General features: G+C 51.5%; 1 protein-coding gene across 2 annotated transcripts in view; it reads left to right on the top strand.

The window, feature by feature from the left end:
* ZNF618 (zinc finger protein 618) overlaps window positions 1-6,347 on the top strand; it is a 68,315-nt gene extending 61,968 nt beyond the window's left edge. For both annotated transcript variants that reach the window (XM_040963566.1, XM_040963565.1), the window contains 2 exons: window positions 3,787-3,888; window positions 4,800-6,347. In XM_040963566.1, coding sequence (XP_040819500.1) covers window positions 3,787-3,888; window positions 4,800-6,316 — 1,619 coding nt within the window. In that variant the 3' untranslated portion in view covers window positions 6,317-6,347. The remainder of the gene's footprint in view (window positions 1-3,786; window positions 3,889-4,799) is intronic.
* Window positions 6,348-12,239: the final 5,892 nt, after the last annotated feature.

Below are 12,239 nucleotides of genomic sequence, written 5' to 3'. Positions count from 1 at the left end.
TAATATTCTGTTACTTGTATTTGCCTGTAGTTTTATTTTTTTGTTTTGTTTTGTTTTAATGGCCTCCTGGCCTCCTGAGTTTTGAATCAGAATGCCAGCCTCATAAAATGAGTTGGAAGGTGTCCTTGTCTCTTCTCTTTTCTGGCAGAATGTGTATTATTTCTTCTGTAACTGTTCAGTTGTGTTCACCAGGGAAACTGCTGGGCCTGAAGATTTCTGGGCAGCAAGTTCTGCAGCCATGACCTCAGTTGCTGTCATAACCTGGGTCCTATTGCAGGTTGCCTGGTTCTTCTTTCGGGAGCTTTGCTTGCTGGTGGCTTCCAGGTTGTCTCACTTGTTGAACTTACTGGTGTGAGGTCGTTCTAATTCCCGTTGCTGATGGTTTGGGTTCTCTCTCTTTGTCTATAATATTTCTGGCTAAAGGATTATCCATCTTAATAATTTTTTTTTTGTAATAAAGAACCACCAGCCTTTAGTTTCATTGGCTTTTCTCAGTTGTGTTTGTCCATTTTTATTTCATTCATTTCTGTTTTTACCATAGTTTCCTCCTTTTGTTTATTAACTCACTCTTCCTAGATCTTTTTAAGAGAGAAGCTTACACAACTGACTTTAAATCTTTTTTAATATACTGACTTGATGCTGTAGGTAGAATTCTTTCAATTCTTTAGCTACATCCTACAAACCTTGATATGTTTCACTTAGTTCAAAGAATTTTCTAATTACACTTAAGTTTTTTCTGACATGTGGATTACCTAAAAGTTTATTTATGTAGAGGTTCCATTTTTCAAAAATATTTTTTGTTCTTCTGGTTTAGTTCTGGACTGGTCAGAACCTGTATTTTATGTGATTTTGAGATCTCCATGTTTACCCCCACTTTCTTGTTGTTACCCAGTTATATTAGTGCATTAGACTGCCTGTTCCCCAGCTTGCAAACCAGCTACCGGATGTCAGCTGGGCTAGCCGGAGCACTCTCTTCACTTATTCATTCTCTCTCTCTTTTTCTCCCAGGGATCACAGCCTGAGTATGTGTCCCAGAATAGTTCTGCCAGGCTTTGTAGTTATTTGCATCAGGAAAAGGAAATCCCATGGCAGGCCTCTCTAATGTACAGGAGTAAAAACCACCCTCCCTAAGAGAGAGCTGGGAGGTGGGATGCCTCTCCAAAGGAGAGAGGGAAAGACACTGAAGGTTTGAGGAAGGGTCTTGGGGTTTTAAGCCTTTCCTGACCCCTCCTTGTTGGGCAGGAACCTATAGGTCAAAGGTTCCCCATTGGTGCTCCCACCCACTTGAAGGTGTGGCCAAGATTTCAGGGCGCTTGGGCGGTCTCAGGTTGGGGAGTTCAGAGAGATGAGGGAGTAGGTCAGGCCGAGGTAGCTTTTCATGGACGTTTCAAAACTCAGTGGGCTTTTCCTATCTTGGGGGCTAGGTGGCTGGAGGGAGTGCAGAGAGTGGGCGGAGAGGACAGTAGCAGAGTTACCTTAGCCTGGTGTTTTGAAATGCAAAGCCGGAAACCCTGAATCAACTGCCTCTGTAACTGTCTGAGAACTCTAAAGTCTGGGGAACAAGAGTGGATGGGGATGGTGTCCTCGCTCCACCAAATGCAAGCTGCACATCACCTCTACAGTGCTTGCAAAACCCTGCCACTTCCTGTTGCAGCAGAAGATGGGACAGTCCAGATACAAACAGACCAGATATAGTTTCTAGAGAACTAAAGTCTGGTCTTAACTTCTCAGGCCTGATGCCTTTAACTAAGGACGGTGGAAGAGGTCGAGCAACCCAGAGGAGACGCCATCAATGCCTTCAGACGATGTGTCTAGGATGAAATCCCCATCAAGGAAAAGGAGCAGGGGAAGATGAGGAACAACAACAACAACAAAAAAGCACAGAGAAACAGTGGCAGAGTATCAGTGTGTAGAAACTCAGGACTGTGTCGCTGCAGACACTGGGTGTCCTGCAGTTTCACTCGATTCTGGCACTACCTGGAGACATTGACAGACCACAGTAGTTGAGGACTTGGTCCCATAAAATGGGCCCCACATCAGATGCCAGTCACAGCTGCAGGTTGCCACTGATGCCTGCAAATTAGCGGTAGCATGGACCGGGCCTCAGGCTCAGTGCTTTTCTAGAATGGTTCGCAGAAGTAAAGCAGTTCTTTTTCTTACCTGATATCCAATTGATTGTAAAGAAACTAGGACTCAGAAACAGGCAGTGGAGGAACTGCCCAGGGCAAGGTGTGTGGGAGGGACACAGAGCTTCCATAACCTCTTGAGATCCAGCACCCTCCAAGAACACCCTTCTACCCCACCTCTTATTTGCCATTCCGGGAGCTCTCTGGGCCATCCTTTTGGGGTTTAATGGAGGCTTTACAGGCATGGTTAAGGAGGTCACAGTTTGCTGGTAATGAACTCAACCTGCCAGTCCTCCCTACCTCCCTGCCTGGAGGTTGATGGGCAGGGCTGCAAGTTCTGCCATGGAGCAGACCCATGAGATTTCGGGAACTCTGTGCCAGTAGGTGGAGACGAGGCCCACACTGTCCATTTTTGTATGTCACAAACAGCAGCGGGCTTCTGGCAGAGCCATGCTGGTAAAAGTGGCAGAGCCCAGGGCAGATCAATTGTGCATGGCCATTTGTCACACGGGAGTGTGACTCAGACCCTTCCTGCTGAAAAGTGATTACATTCAGGTGGCCAGAGGTCTCAGTGCGGGGAGGAGCATGGTCTAGACCACCTCCTTGGAACTGGCTGCCTTTGCCTAACTCCAGAGGGTTGCACCAGGGGGCATCCAGGAAGTTGTCCCAGCCCCGCTGTGTGCTCTTAGCCTGGATGTCAGTTTCCACATGTTCCCACTGAGGGCTGCGGTCATTGACTACTTCTTTCAGTGTAGGACTCTGTTTTCCTTCTACTCAAGATGAGGCCACTTCAGACAGTTCATAGGTGAAAAAAGGAATTGCAGGATAATTTTTTTGGAGGAGCTACAAAAAAATATTTGAAGACCATGAGTGATTTTCCCACAACACATATTTCCATGAATGTCTTAAAGTCCACTTGTATGCATGCATTGCAACTTTTTTTAAAAGGGTTCATTTATTTATTTGAAAAAGCAGGATTCTGTATGAGAGGGAGAAACAAAGAGATTCTGCCTGCTGTTTTACTCCCCAGGTGGCTGGAAGAGCCAGGGCTGAGCCAGGCTGAAGCCAGGAGCTTCTTCCAGGTCTCCCACATGGGTAACAAGGATCTAGACACTTGGACCATCCTTGGCTGCTTTTCCTAGGCCATTAGCAGAAAGCTGGATCAAAAGTGGTACAGCCAGGACATGAACTGGTACCCCTGTGGGATGCCAGTATTGCAGGCAACAGCTTTTTCGGCTGTACCACAGTGCCACAATACCAGCTCTCTGGATTGCAGCATTGGAAGCACTCTTGGATATTGGCGGGGGAAAAGAAGAGAGAAGGCAGGTTCACAAAAGATGGGAGTGTGGCAGCTTGGCTACTTGGAGTTGAACTGGTGGCCTGCCCTGCATTGCAAGGCTCGGGATCCTATGATTTGTACTTACTGCCTTCATCCTGGACCAGGCACCCTGCCCAGCTCTCTTGCGTCAGCTCCTTGAATCCCTTCTGCCATGGTGGAATTATCTTCCTTTTCCCAAGTTCAGTCCAGGGAGCTGTGTAAGCACAGGTGCTTGTTTAAAGAGAGCGAGGGTCTTAGCACAGGCTTTGGTCTCTTTGCCTCTCTGCTCCCCCTGTGCTTTGTACCCTGCAAGGTGACTCACTGTCCCTGTTGTGTCCACAGCTGACAACGAAAACAACATTGCCTCCAACCAGTCTCGGTCGCCACCTGCTGTCGTGGAGGAGAAGTGGAAACCGCAGGCCCAGAGGAACAGCGCCAATAACAGTAGGTCTCCCAACTGGGGCTAGGGCCCAGAGCATGTGGAGGGAGGTCCTGCCAGCCCCACTGTGTCCCTTGTTTGCATCAGGTGGGCCTTTTGTGCCAATGAACAGTGACACATAACCAGTGAGGAAATACTTTGTTCATTTCATTTATTTGAAAGGCAGAAAAACGGAGCTATTCTATCCCTCTCACTTCCAAAATACCTGCAAGAACCCAGCCAGTGCCAGGAGACAGAAACATAGTCAATCCTCCCCACTGCCCCCACTTGCCCAGGTCAGGGGTAAAGCTATTATCCACTGCCTCCCAGGGTGTGTATTAGTAGAAATACGAGATAGGGAGCAGAACCAGGAACGAATCTAGGTCTTTATTATGGGGTGCGATTGTCACAGCCAGCATCATAACTGCTAGGCCAAACTCTATTAACTCACAGGACAGACATAAGCAGATTTAAGGAGAGGAGATGATTTGTGTGTGTGCAGTCACAGGACAGCAATTAGTGTCCAAATCAGCATCAGAACCCACTTCTTCCATTTCTGTCGGCTGCTCTTCCCTGCCACCCCAGCCGCTTATGTTTGACTCACCGAGGACCTCTGTATTGAAGGAATTCCCACCCCAAGGACAAGGTAGGGCTAGTTGAATTCCAAGACTAAGGTGAATGACACATGGAACACATGTTGGACACAGCTCACCACAGTCTAGCCCCACGTCCACAGCACACATCAGTAGTCAATCATGGAACCTTATCCCTGAAAGATCATGGCGTATTATACGCAGCCAGCACCACCAGTTTGTACGGAAAAGAAAAATCTGTTTATTTTCCCTAAGAAAATTTGCTTAGAGGGTGAGGCTGCTGTCATACCCAGGCAGCCTGCAGTGCCTGCATTAATTGCATCTCTCCTTGTGTCCCCTGGCAGCCACAACTGGTGGCTTGACAACCAACAGTATGATGCCCGAGAAGGAGCGGCAGAACATCGCCGAGCGGCTCCTACGGGTCATGTGTGCTGACCTGGGGGCACTGAGCGTCGTCAGTGGGAAAGAATTCCTGAAGTTGGCCCAGACCTTGGTGGACAGTGGTGCCCGCTACGGCGCCTTCTCAGTCACTGAGTTCCTGGGCAACTTCAACACACTGGCGTTGAAGCACCTGCCACGCATGTACAACCAGGTGAAAGTAAAAGTGACGTGTGCCCTGGGCAGTAATGCCTGCCTGGGCATCGGCGTCACCTGCCACTCACAGAGCGTCGGCCCCGACTCCTGCTACATCCTCACGGCCTACCAGGCTGAGGGCAACCACATCAAGAGCTATGTACTGGGTGTGAAGGGCGCGGACATCCGTGATAGCGGCGACCTGGTGCACCACTGGGTGCAGAATGTGCTGTCAGAGTTTGTGATGTCGGAGATCAGGACAGTGTATGTGACAGACTGCCGGGTAAGCGCGTCGGCCTTCTCCAAGGCCGGCATGTGCCTGCGCTGCTCCGCCTGCGCCTTGAACTCAGTGGTGCAGAGCGTGCTGAGCAAACGGACACTGCAGGCCCGCAGCATGCACGAAGTCATAGAGCTGCTCAACGTGTGTGAGGACCTGGCTGGCTCCACGGGCCTGGCCAAGGAGACCTTTGGGTCACTGGAAGAGACCCCGCCCCCACCCTGCTGGAACTCGGTGACGGACTCGCTGCTGCTGGTGCACGAACGCTACGAGCAGATCTGCGAATTCTACAGCCGGGCCAAGAAGATGAACCTCATCCAGAGCCTCAACAAGCACCTGCTGAGCAACCTGGCGGCCATCCTGACGCCCGTGAAGCAGGCCGTCATCGAGCTGAGCAACGAGAGCCAGCCCACCCTGCAGCTGGTGCTGCCCACCTACGTCCGGCTGGAGAAGCTGTTCACGGCCAAGGCCAATGACGCGGGCACTGTCAGCAAACTGTGCCACCTCTTCCTGGAGGCACTCAAGGAGAACTTCAAGGTACATCCTGCCCACAAGGTGGCCATGATCCTGGACCCCCAGCAGAAGCTGCGGCCCGTGCCGCCTTACCAGCACGAGGAGATCATCGGCAAGGTGTGTGAGCTCATCAACGAGGTGAAGGAGTCGCGGACGGAGGAGGCTGACTTCGAACCCGCTGCCAAGAAGGCCCGCGTGACCTCAGGCGAGAACCCCGCAGCTCAGGACGACGATCGGCTGGGGAAGAACGAGGTGTATGACTACCTGCAGGAGCCCCTCTTCCAGGCCACCCCAGATCTCTTCCAGTACTGGTCGTGCGTGACCCAAAAGCACACAAAACTCGCCAAGCTCGCCTTCTGGCTCCTAGCAGTCCCAGCTGTGGGGGCACGGAGCGGGTGTGTAAATATGTGTGAGCAAGCACTCCTAATCAAAAGGAGACGACTGCTCAGTCCGGAAGATATGAACAAACTCATGTTTCTAAAATCCAACATGCTTTAAGATGTTAACTTCTGGGAAACAAACAAACAAAAACAAGAGAACATTAGGGAAAAACACACACAAAACACTGTCACAAACAAAAGGAATTTAAGTTCTAAACACTGTGGACCTCATTATAAATGCCCCCTGGAAACTTAAGTGCTTTTTTTCCAGTGTGTGTGTGTGCATGTGTGTCCACACCCACACCCCGGTATGCGTGTCCAAACACGTGTGCCATGGCTGTGGGGGTGCAGACATCACCTCTGTGCCTGTCTGCACAGCCAGAACCACTTCACACACACACACACACACACACACAATCCTGGTGCATGCACACGAGTGGGCCCGCAGGCAGGCTCGAGTGCATCAAGCTGGGTGTGTCAGGAAGGCTGGGTGACGGAGAGGGAGGGCGTCAGCCACCCTCCCCCTCCTCCTCTCGGGATGGGAGCTTTAGAAGACTCCGTTTTCAGGTGTGCAGAAGGGTGGGAAGCTGAGGTCGTGAAATGTTCAGGCAGCTGAGATCTGAAGTGACTTGACGCTCTCTGTCCTTCCTGGGTCCCCTCTCCATGGTTCCACTTCTCCCGCCCTACCCCCTGCTCCCCCCACCACCACCACCACCTAACCTGGCTGCTGTGCCATGGAGTCCCCGCCGGCATCAGATGGACAGTGTCTACACTGGACTTTGCTTCTCATTCACCTTCAGGGCATTGAGCTGTTGCCCCCCTGCCAGGGCAGCCGCCTTAGAAACACATCTATCTTCCCCAGATCAGGAGAGGAGACGCGAGAAACCGAAACGCTGACTTTTTGCTGTTCAAGATAAGAGAGGGAAGGGGGGAAAAAAAGGAAGAAGACATTTTTCAGAGAAGTATAGGTATTATCTCCACTCCTTAATCATTCTTTTTTTTTTTTTTATCCTACCATAATAGCAAGTTCTACCTGTTTGGGGAGAAGGGTGCGTTTCATTCTGGGTTTTTTGTTTTCAGATTCAATGTAGACTCCGCTAGGAGGCACTGAATGTCTATAACTTATGTTTTGGAATTTTGTTTGCCCCTTTGGTTCAAGTCACACTGTAAACTAGCTCATCTCAGTGGTAGAGTCAGTATCCTAAGCTTTCATGAACCTTTTCTGTACAGTAAGTTTTTTTTTTCATCGATTTTGGCGGCCAAGGCCAAGTTCTTGGCTGTGCTGTCAGGAGATGGAGGGGGCGAGGGAGGAAGGGCAGGTTCTGCAGGTTTGGTGGAAGCCACAGCATGGGGAAGGGTAGCTAAGGGGTCCTGCCTCATACAGGCAGATGAGCTACCCCCCTGTTCCGCCAGTGTGTGATTATGTGCGCAGAGGCCATTACACTACTGGCCCTGTTCCTGCCCCCTTCCCACTCAGCAGGGGCTCCTGAGATGGTCCTGTTAGCCTCTGCCACGCCTAGGCCACCGCCCCTCCTCCTGTTCCAGGGATCCCAGGGGTGGGGGTTCCACTGCCCGACTCCTGCAGGGCCTGCAGCCATCTGCCTTGCTGTGGAGACAGTTCTGAGGGTGCAGGGCACCCAGCCACATCCCACTTGATGCTGTGAAAGATGTCTTCAGACTTTTCCTCCCCATGTCCCAGCCATGCGTCCCAGAGGGACCAATGCCCAGTCCACTCGCTGGGAGGCAGTGACCCGCCACATCACCCCCACTTTCCTTCACAAAAGCTGGTCCCTTGGATCAGCAGCTGACCTCCACCCAGCCCACCTCCCCAACGAATAATATGCTGGGCTGCCACAGTCCCTCCCGTGACTACAGGGCTCCTTCAGGCTCAGAGTAACCCCCTCCCCTGACCCCCGTGGTGGGAGACTGTGGGCAGAGGCTCTTTCTCCCATCTGGAGTGTGGACCCTCACAAAGCATTTTCCCCTCTTGCAAAGCATTACTCAACTATGAGATACCTCGACTACAAAATAGCACTGTACCACGGCCCTTCCCTGCTCCCAGGCAGGAGCAGGAGTACAGTCCGTGTGAAACTCGAGTCTTGGGACTGTGAACCCGGAACACTGGCCCGGGGGGGCTGAGCCCGCACACCTTGCCTCGTGAGCCCTAACCTCACTCTCCCTCGAGAGTCCTTCCGAAATGGATCAAAACGGACCAGCTGTGTACCCTCACGCCAGCAAGCTGTGGTCTCGGAAACAACCTGCTGTTTGTCCTCCCGGAGTTCTAGGCAGTTGCTGCTAAGGCATCATCCTCCTCAGCAGATCCTCCCGTCCTGGAGCAGGGGAAATGTTGGGGGGGAACCAAACATCACTTCCCAGTGAGAGTGAAGGCATCGGCACGCACTGGGGTAGGACCTTAAGGAGTGGCCACAAGCTAGTCTCGCGGGGAGACAGGGGGTTGTTACTGCTGAGGGTCAGGTGCCTGCTGCAAAAGGTCTCTGCAGCCTTGCTGCCTGCCTGCCTGCTTGCCTGCCAGGAAAACAGCTTCTGCCTGGCCTGTGGCACTTCAGCAGGAGCTGGCCCTTGGTGTGTGTCAGAGAGAGCAAAGCTGGAACGTACCCTTTTCCTCCCTTCTTGGAGCAGACCTCACTGCAGGCTCCATCACTGAGCCAATGAGCTGGGAAAGCAGCTTCACCCTCCTGCAAAGCCATCAAGGACCTGACCCAGCCAGATGTGCCCCTAGAACACTCAGCCTCCTTCTCCAGGGAGCACAGAAAATCTGCCCTTCGGAAAGGAAGTCAGAGTAAGGCCAAGTTCAATGCTAGGTGCCTAGAGTCACCTTCTGCCTCAATCTTCTTTTTCACCTCCCTTCAATACCTAGGGGCCTGCATTGCGGATTTGAAGTGAATTGCTACACTGTCCCCTGGGGCTGCCCTCTCCAGGCAGACCACACGGTGGCAGGCAGTCATTGCTCTGTTCCGCAGGAGCTGGTATCACCAACCACAAAATTCAACCACAGCACCCTCTGGGCCTGCTTTCTCACGTGCAGGCCATGCCACCATGCAGATCCTGCTGCAGCAAACAGCGGAGCAAAATCCAAAGAGCTCTCCAATCCAGCCACCGGCCCCTTGCTTCCAGCAATATCCAGCCTCACCAAATTCTAGTTCAGCCAAAGGATCGAGACGAGGTCCTTCCAGCTCATGTGCTGGCCTTGACTTGGGGAGGAGTAAAGGATCTTCTCAGCTGCCTCCCCGTTCTGCGACCACTGGAGGCCTGCCCACCTCAGGCCTTTGAGGGAGGGCAAGTCAGGCCAGTCGTGTGATTCTCTGCAGCGCAAGGTAGATGCCTGCTGACTTGGAAACAGCTTGCCTAGAGCCCGTGTGATTTCCCAGAACAGGCATGGCCTCATGCTGGTGCATGTGGATCCAAGAACTGGGGTGGAGAACACGCACCTCCACATAACATGTGATGAGTCCCACCTGGGGTCAGATTGCTTCACCGCCAAAGCCCAAATCAAGGACTCCTTGGATTTTAGTGATCCAGGAGGGACAGGGTTGTTCCAGCCACAGATGGATGATGCACTTGGCACGGTTCTTCCCAAAACCTGGACACACCAGCCAGGCTGTCTCAGCTGGAGCATTTTGAAAACCAGGAAGCAACACACCAGGCCCACCTCTGTGAAACTGCACTAACTCCACGCATTGGCGACAAAGAATGTGGGTTAGTGTTACCACTGTCCTGCTTGGAAGCTTCATGCCGGGCACTGAGGACTTGGCAGCTCTTGGCTTGCAAAAGGACACCAAGGTTTCCTAGTGAGCCAAGGGCAGTCGGGGATTCCAGGAAAGGATTTTATTGTTCCAAGTGTGTAGGTTGGCAAGGGTTCTGTCTTTAAATCTGGCCCTTCATCTCCTGCACTTTGAAGAAACCCCAGAGAAAAATGATACAAGGTGTATTTTCCACTGTGAAGTTGAACCACCACCTTCTGCAGTCCCCTGTTGGAGCAATCAACTCTGTCTGGACATGGGCTGCACTCCTGTGGGCATCTGGAGATGTTTCCAGGATCCAGCACGGACTCTCGGGGCTCCCACAATCACCAGGAAGGTTGACAAGGAAACCAGGCTGTGTGGCTGGTGAAGGAAGGCCCTGTGAGATGACCCTGGAGGGGTTACCTCCCTCTGCCCCCGACTCCTTCCCCCCCTGGGCTTGCCATAAGGGTGAAGCTGTCTGAAGAGGAAGTGCCTGCCCTGCCCAGCTTCCCCAAGTTCATGGCTTTGCCCTTGCCTCAGGAGCAGTGCCTCTGTTTCTAGCTTGTCTCTGCAGGGCAGCTCCAGGAAGGTTCACGGTGTAGACAGAACCCGGAAACAGGAGAGGCTCCAGTCCCAGCCCTGCCGGCCCCCAGCTGCTGTATCCGGCCGGGCCAGTGGGAAGCTGCCATGCCCTTCACTGTGGCTAACGTGTGCTAGGCCAGTTATGGTGAACCAATGATGTAGTGTTTTCCTTCTACTGTGTCCTGCCTGGTGTCCCTGGGGGTTTATCACAGCTGTGATTTTTGTTCCTTCTCTCTCGGGATTGAGGAGTGTGGTGTGACCTTCCTTTTGCAGAAGGAGCCCTTGGTTGATGTACAGAGATGCTCTGCTCCCACCTGGGTGTGGATAGAGATGCTCAGGTTGTTGGCTGGCAGGCAGGCTCAGCCACCTTCCCTTCCCGCTCCCCTCCCCCATCACTTCCTTTCCAGAGATGGCTTTCCCAGGGCTGCAGCTGGGTGTCAGCATCACCACCCTCAAGGGTCCTTCCAACTCGAGCATCCCACTGGGCACCTTGACTCTTCGAACCAAAGTTCCTTACAGGGGCACAGCCCAGCCTTGTCCACAACCTCAGGGGCCTGGGATTCCCATGGCACTTGCTCCAATCTGGGTTGGCAGAGACAGTTGGGGTCTGACACCAGCCGGAAGGAGGGGCTCTTCCCATAACCCAGGTGCCAGTCAGTCTTTGCCCAGGACCCTCTCTCCTGTCCAGCCATGGGCGGATACTGAGAGGGATTTGGGGGGAGGTGGCTTCCTCCTGTGGGGTGGGGATAAGAATGGAAGTGAGGCCTAACGTGGGGCAAGGTCTTGCCGGCCAGTCACTCTGCAGCGCCGTTCCGATCCCAAGCATCAGGAATTCATTTTGTACAAACACCTGCCACAGAGATATTTTTTAAAAATCGTAAATTATTTTTTGTTGTTTTCTGATCCTACCTTTTTTTCATTTCCTCGTGATTTCACATCGGTGATTCGTTCACATCAGGTAAATCTTGAGAACGCCTTGGTGCCCCTCTCCCCCACCTGGCCACTCAGTAACCACGTGCGTGCACCCCGCATCTTTCCCTGTAGTTCGGATGTTCTAGGCAATACCACAGACACACCCGTGTCTCTCTCTTCGAGTGCAAGAAACTTAAGTCATCTTAAAAAAAAAAAAAAAAACACAAAAAAAATTTACAAAAAAGCAAACACACAAAAAAATATCTTTTTTAGGCCAGAGTTTTCTACAGGTATTAATGAATATTTTTCTTAATCCTTATAAGTTTTATGTGTTTAATATTTCTTAATACCGGTAGCATTAATTTATACTTTTGTAGCAACACAATATTTTTATAAACAGCCAGTGCTTGGCTCAAGTCTTCACAAGGGGTTTAGACAGGGCCATCTTGGGCTCTGTGTACCATGTACTGTATTTTAAAAAATAAAAAAAAAAAAGTTACCTAGTGTCACACTTGCTGTGTTAATTAACAGAAGATGTCGTTCCGGTCTCCTGTGTGGTTGGTAGGATCCAGTGATTCTCCAAGGAGTCAGACTGCATTGGGAGGGGGTCAAGTTGATGCTTCTTGGGACGTGTGAACCCCCGAGACCAAACTTGAGGGTGTATTTAGGGTTTTCTGTTTTTTTGTCTTTTGGGTTCTGTTTTTTTGTTTTGTTTTGTTTTTGGTTTCACTTTGGTTTTGGTACCATTTCTCCATTTACAGCCAAATCGGTTTTACAATGTTTAAAACTTAACTGATGTCAAAT

The sequence above is a fragment of the Ochotona curzoniae genome, unplaced genomic scaffold, assembly GCF_017591425.1.
Source record: "Ochotona curzoniae isolate NIBS_2020 unplaced genomic scaffold, NIBS_Ocur_1.0 scaffold_3208, whole genome shotgun sequence".
Lineage (NCBI taxonomy): Eukaryota > Metazoa > Chordata > Mammalia > Lagomorpha > Ochotonidae > Ochotona > Ochotona curzoniae.
Note: the sequence above shows the minus strand (reverse complement) of the source record. Positions and strands in the feature narration are given on the sequence as shown.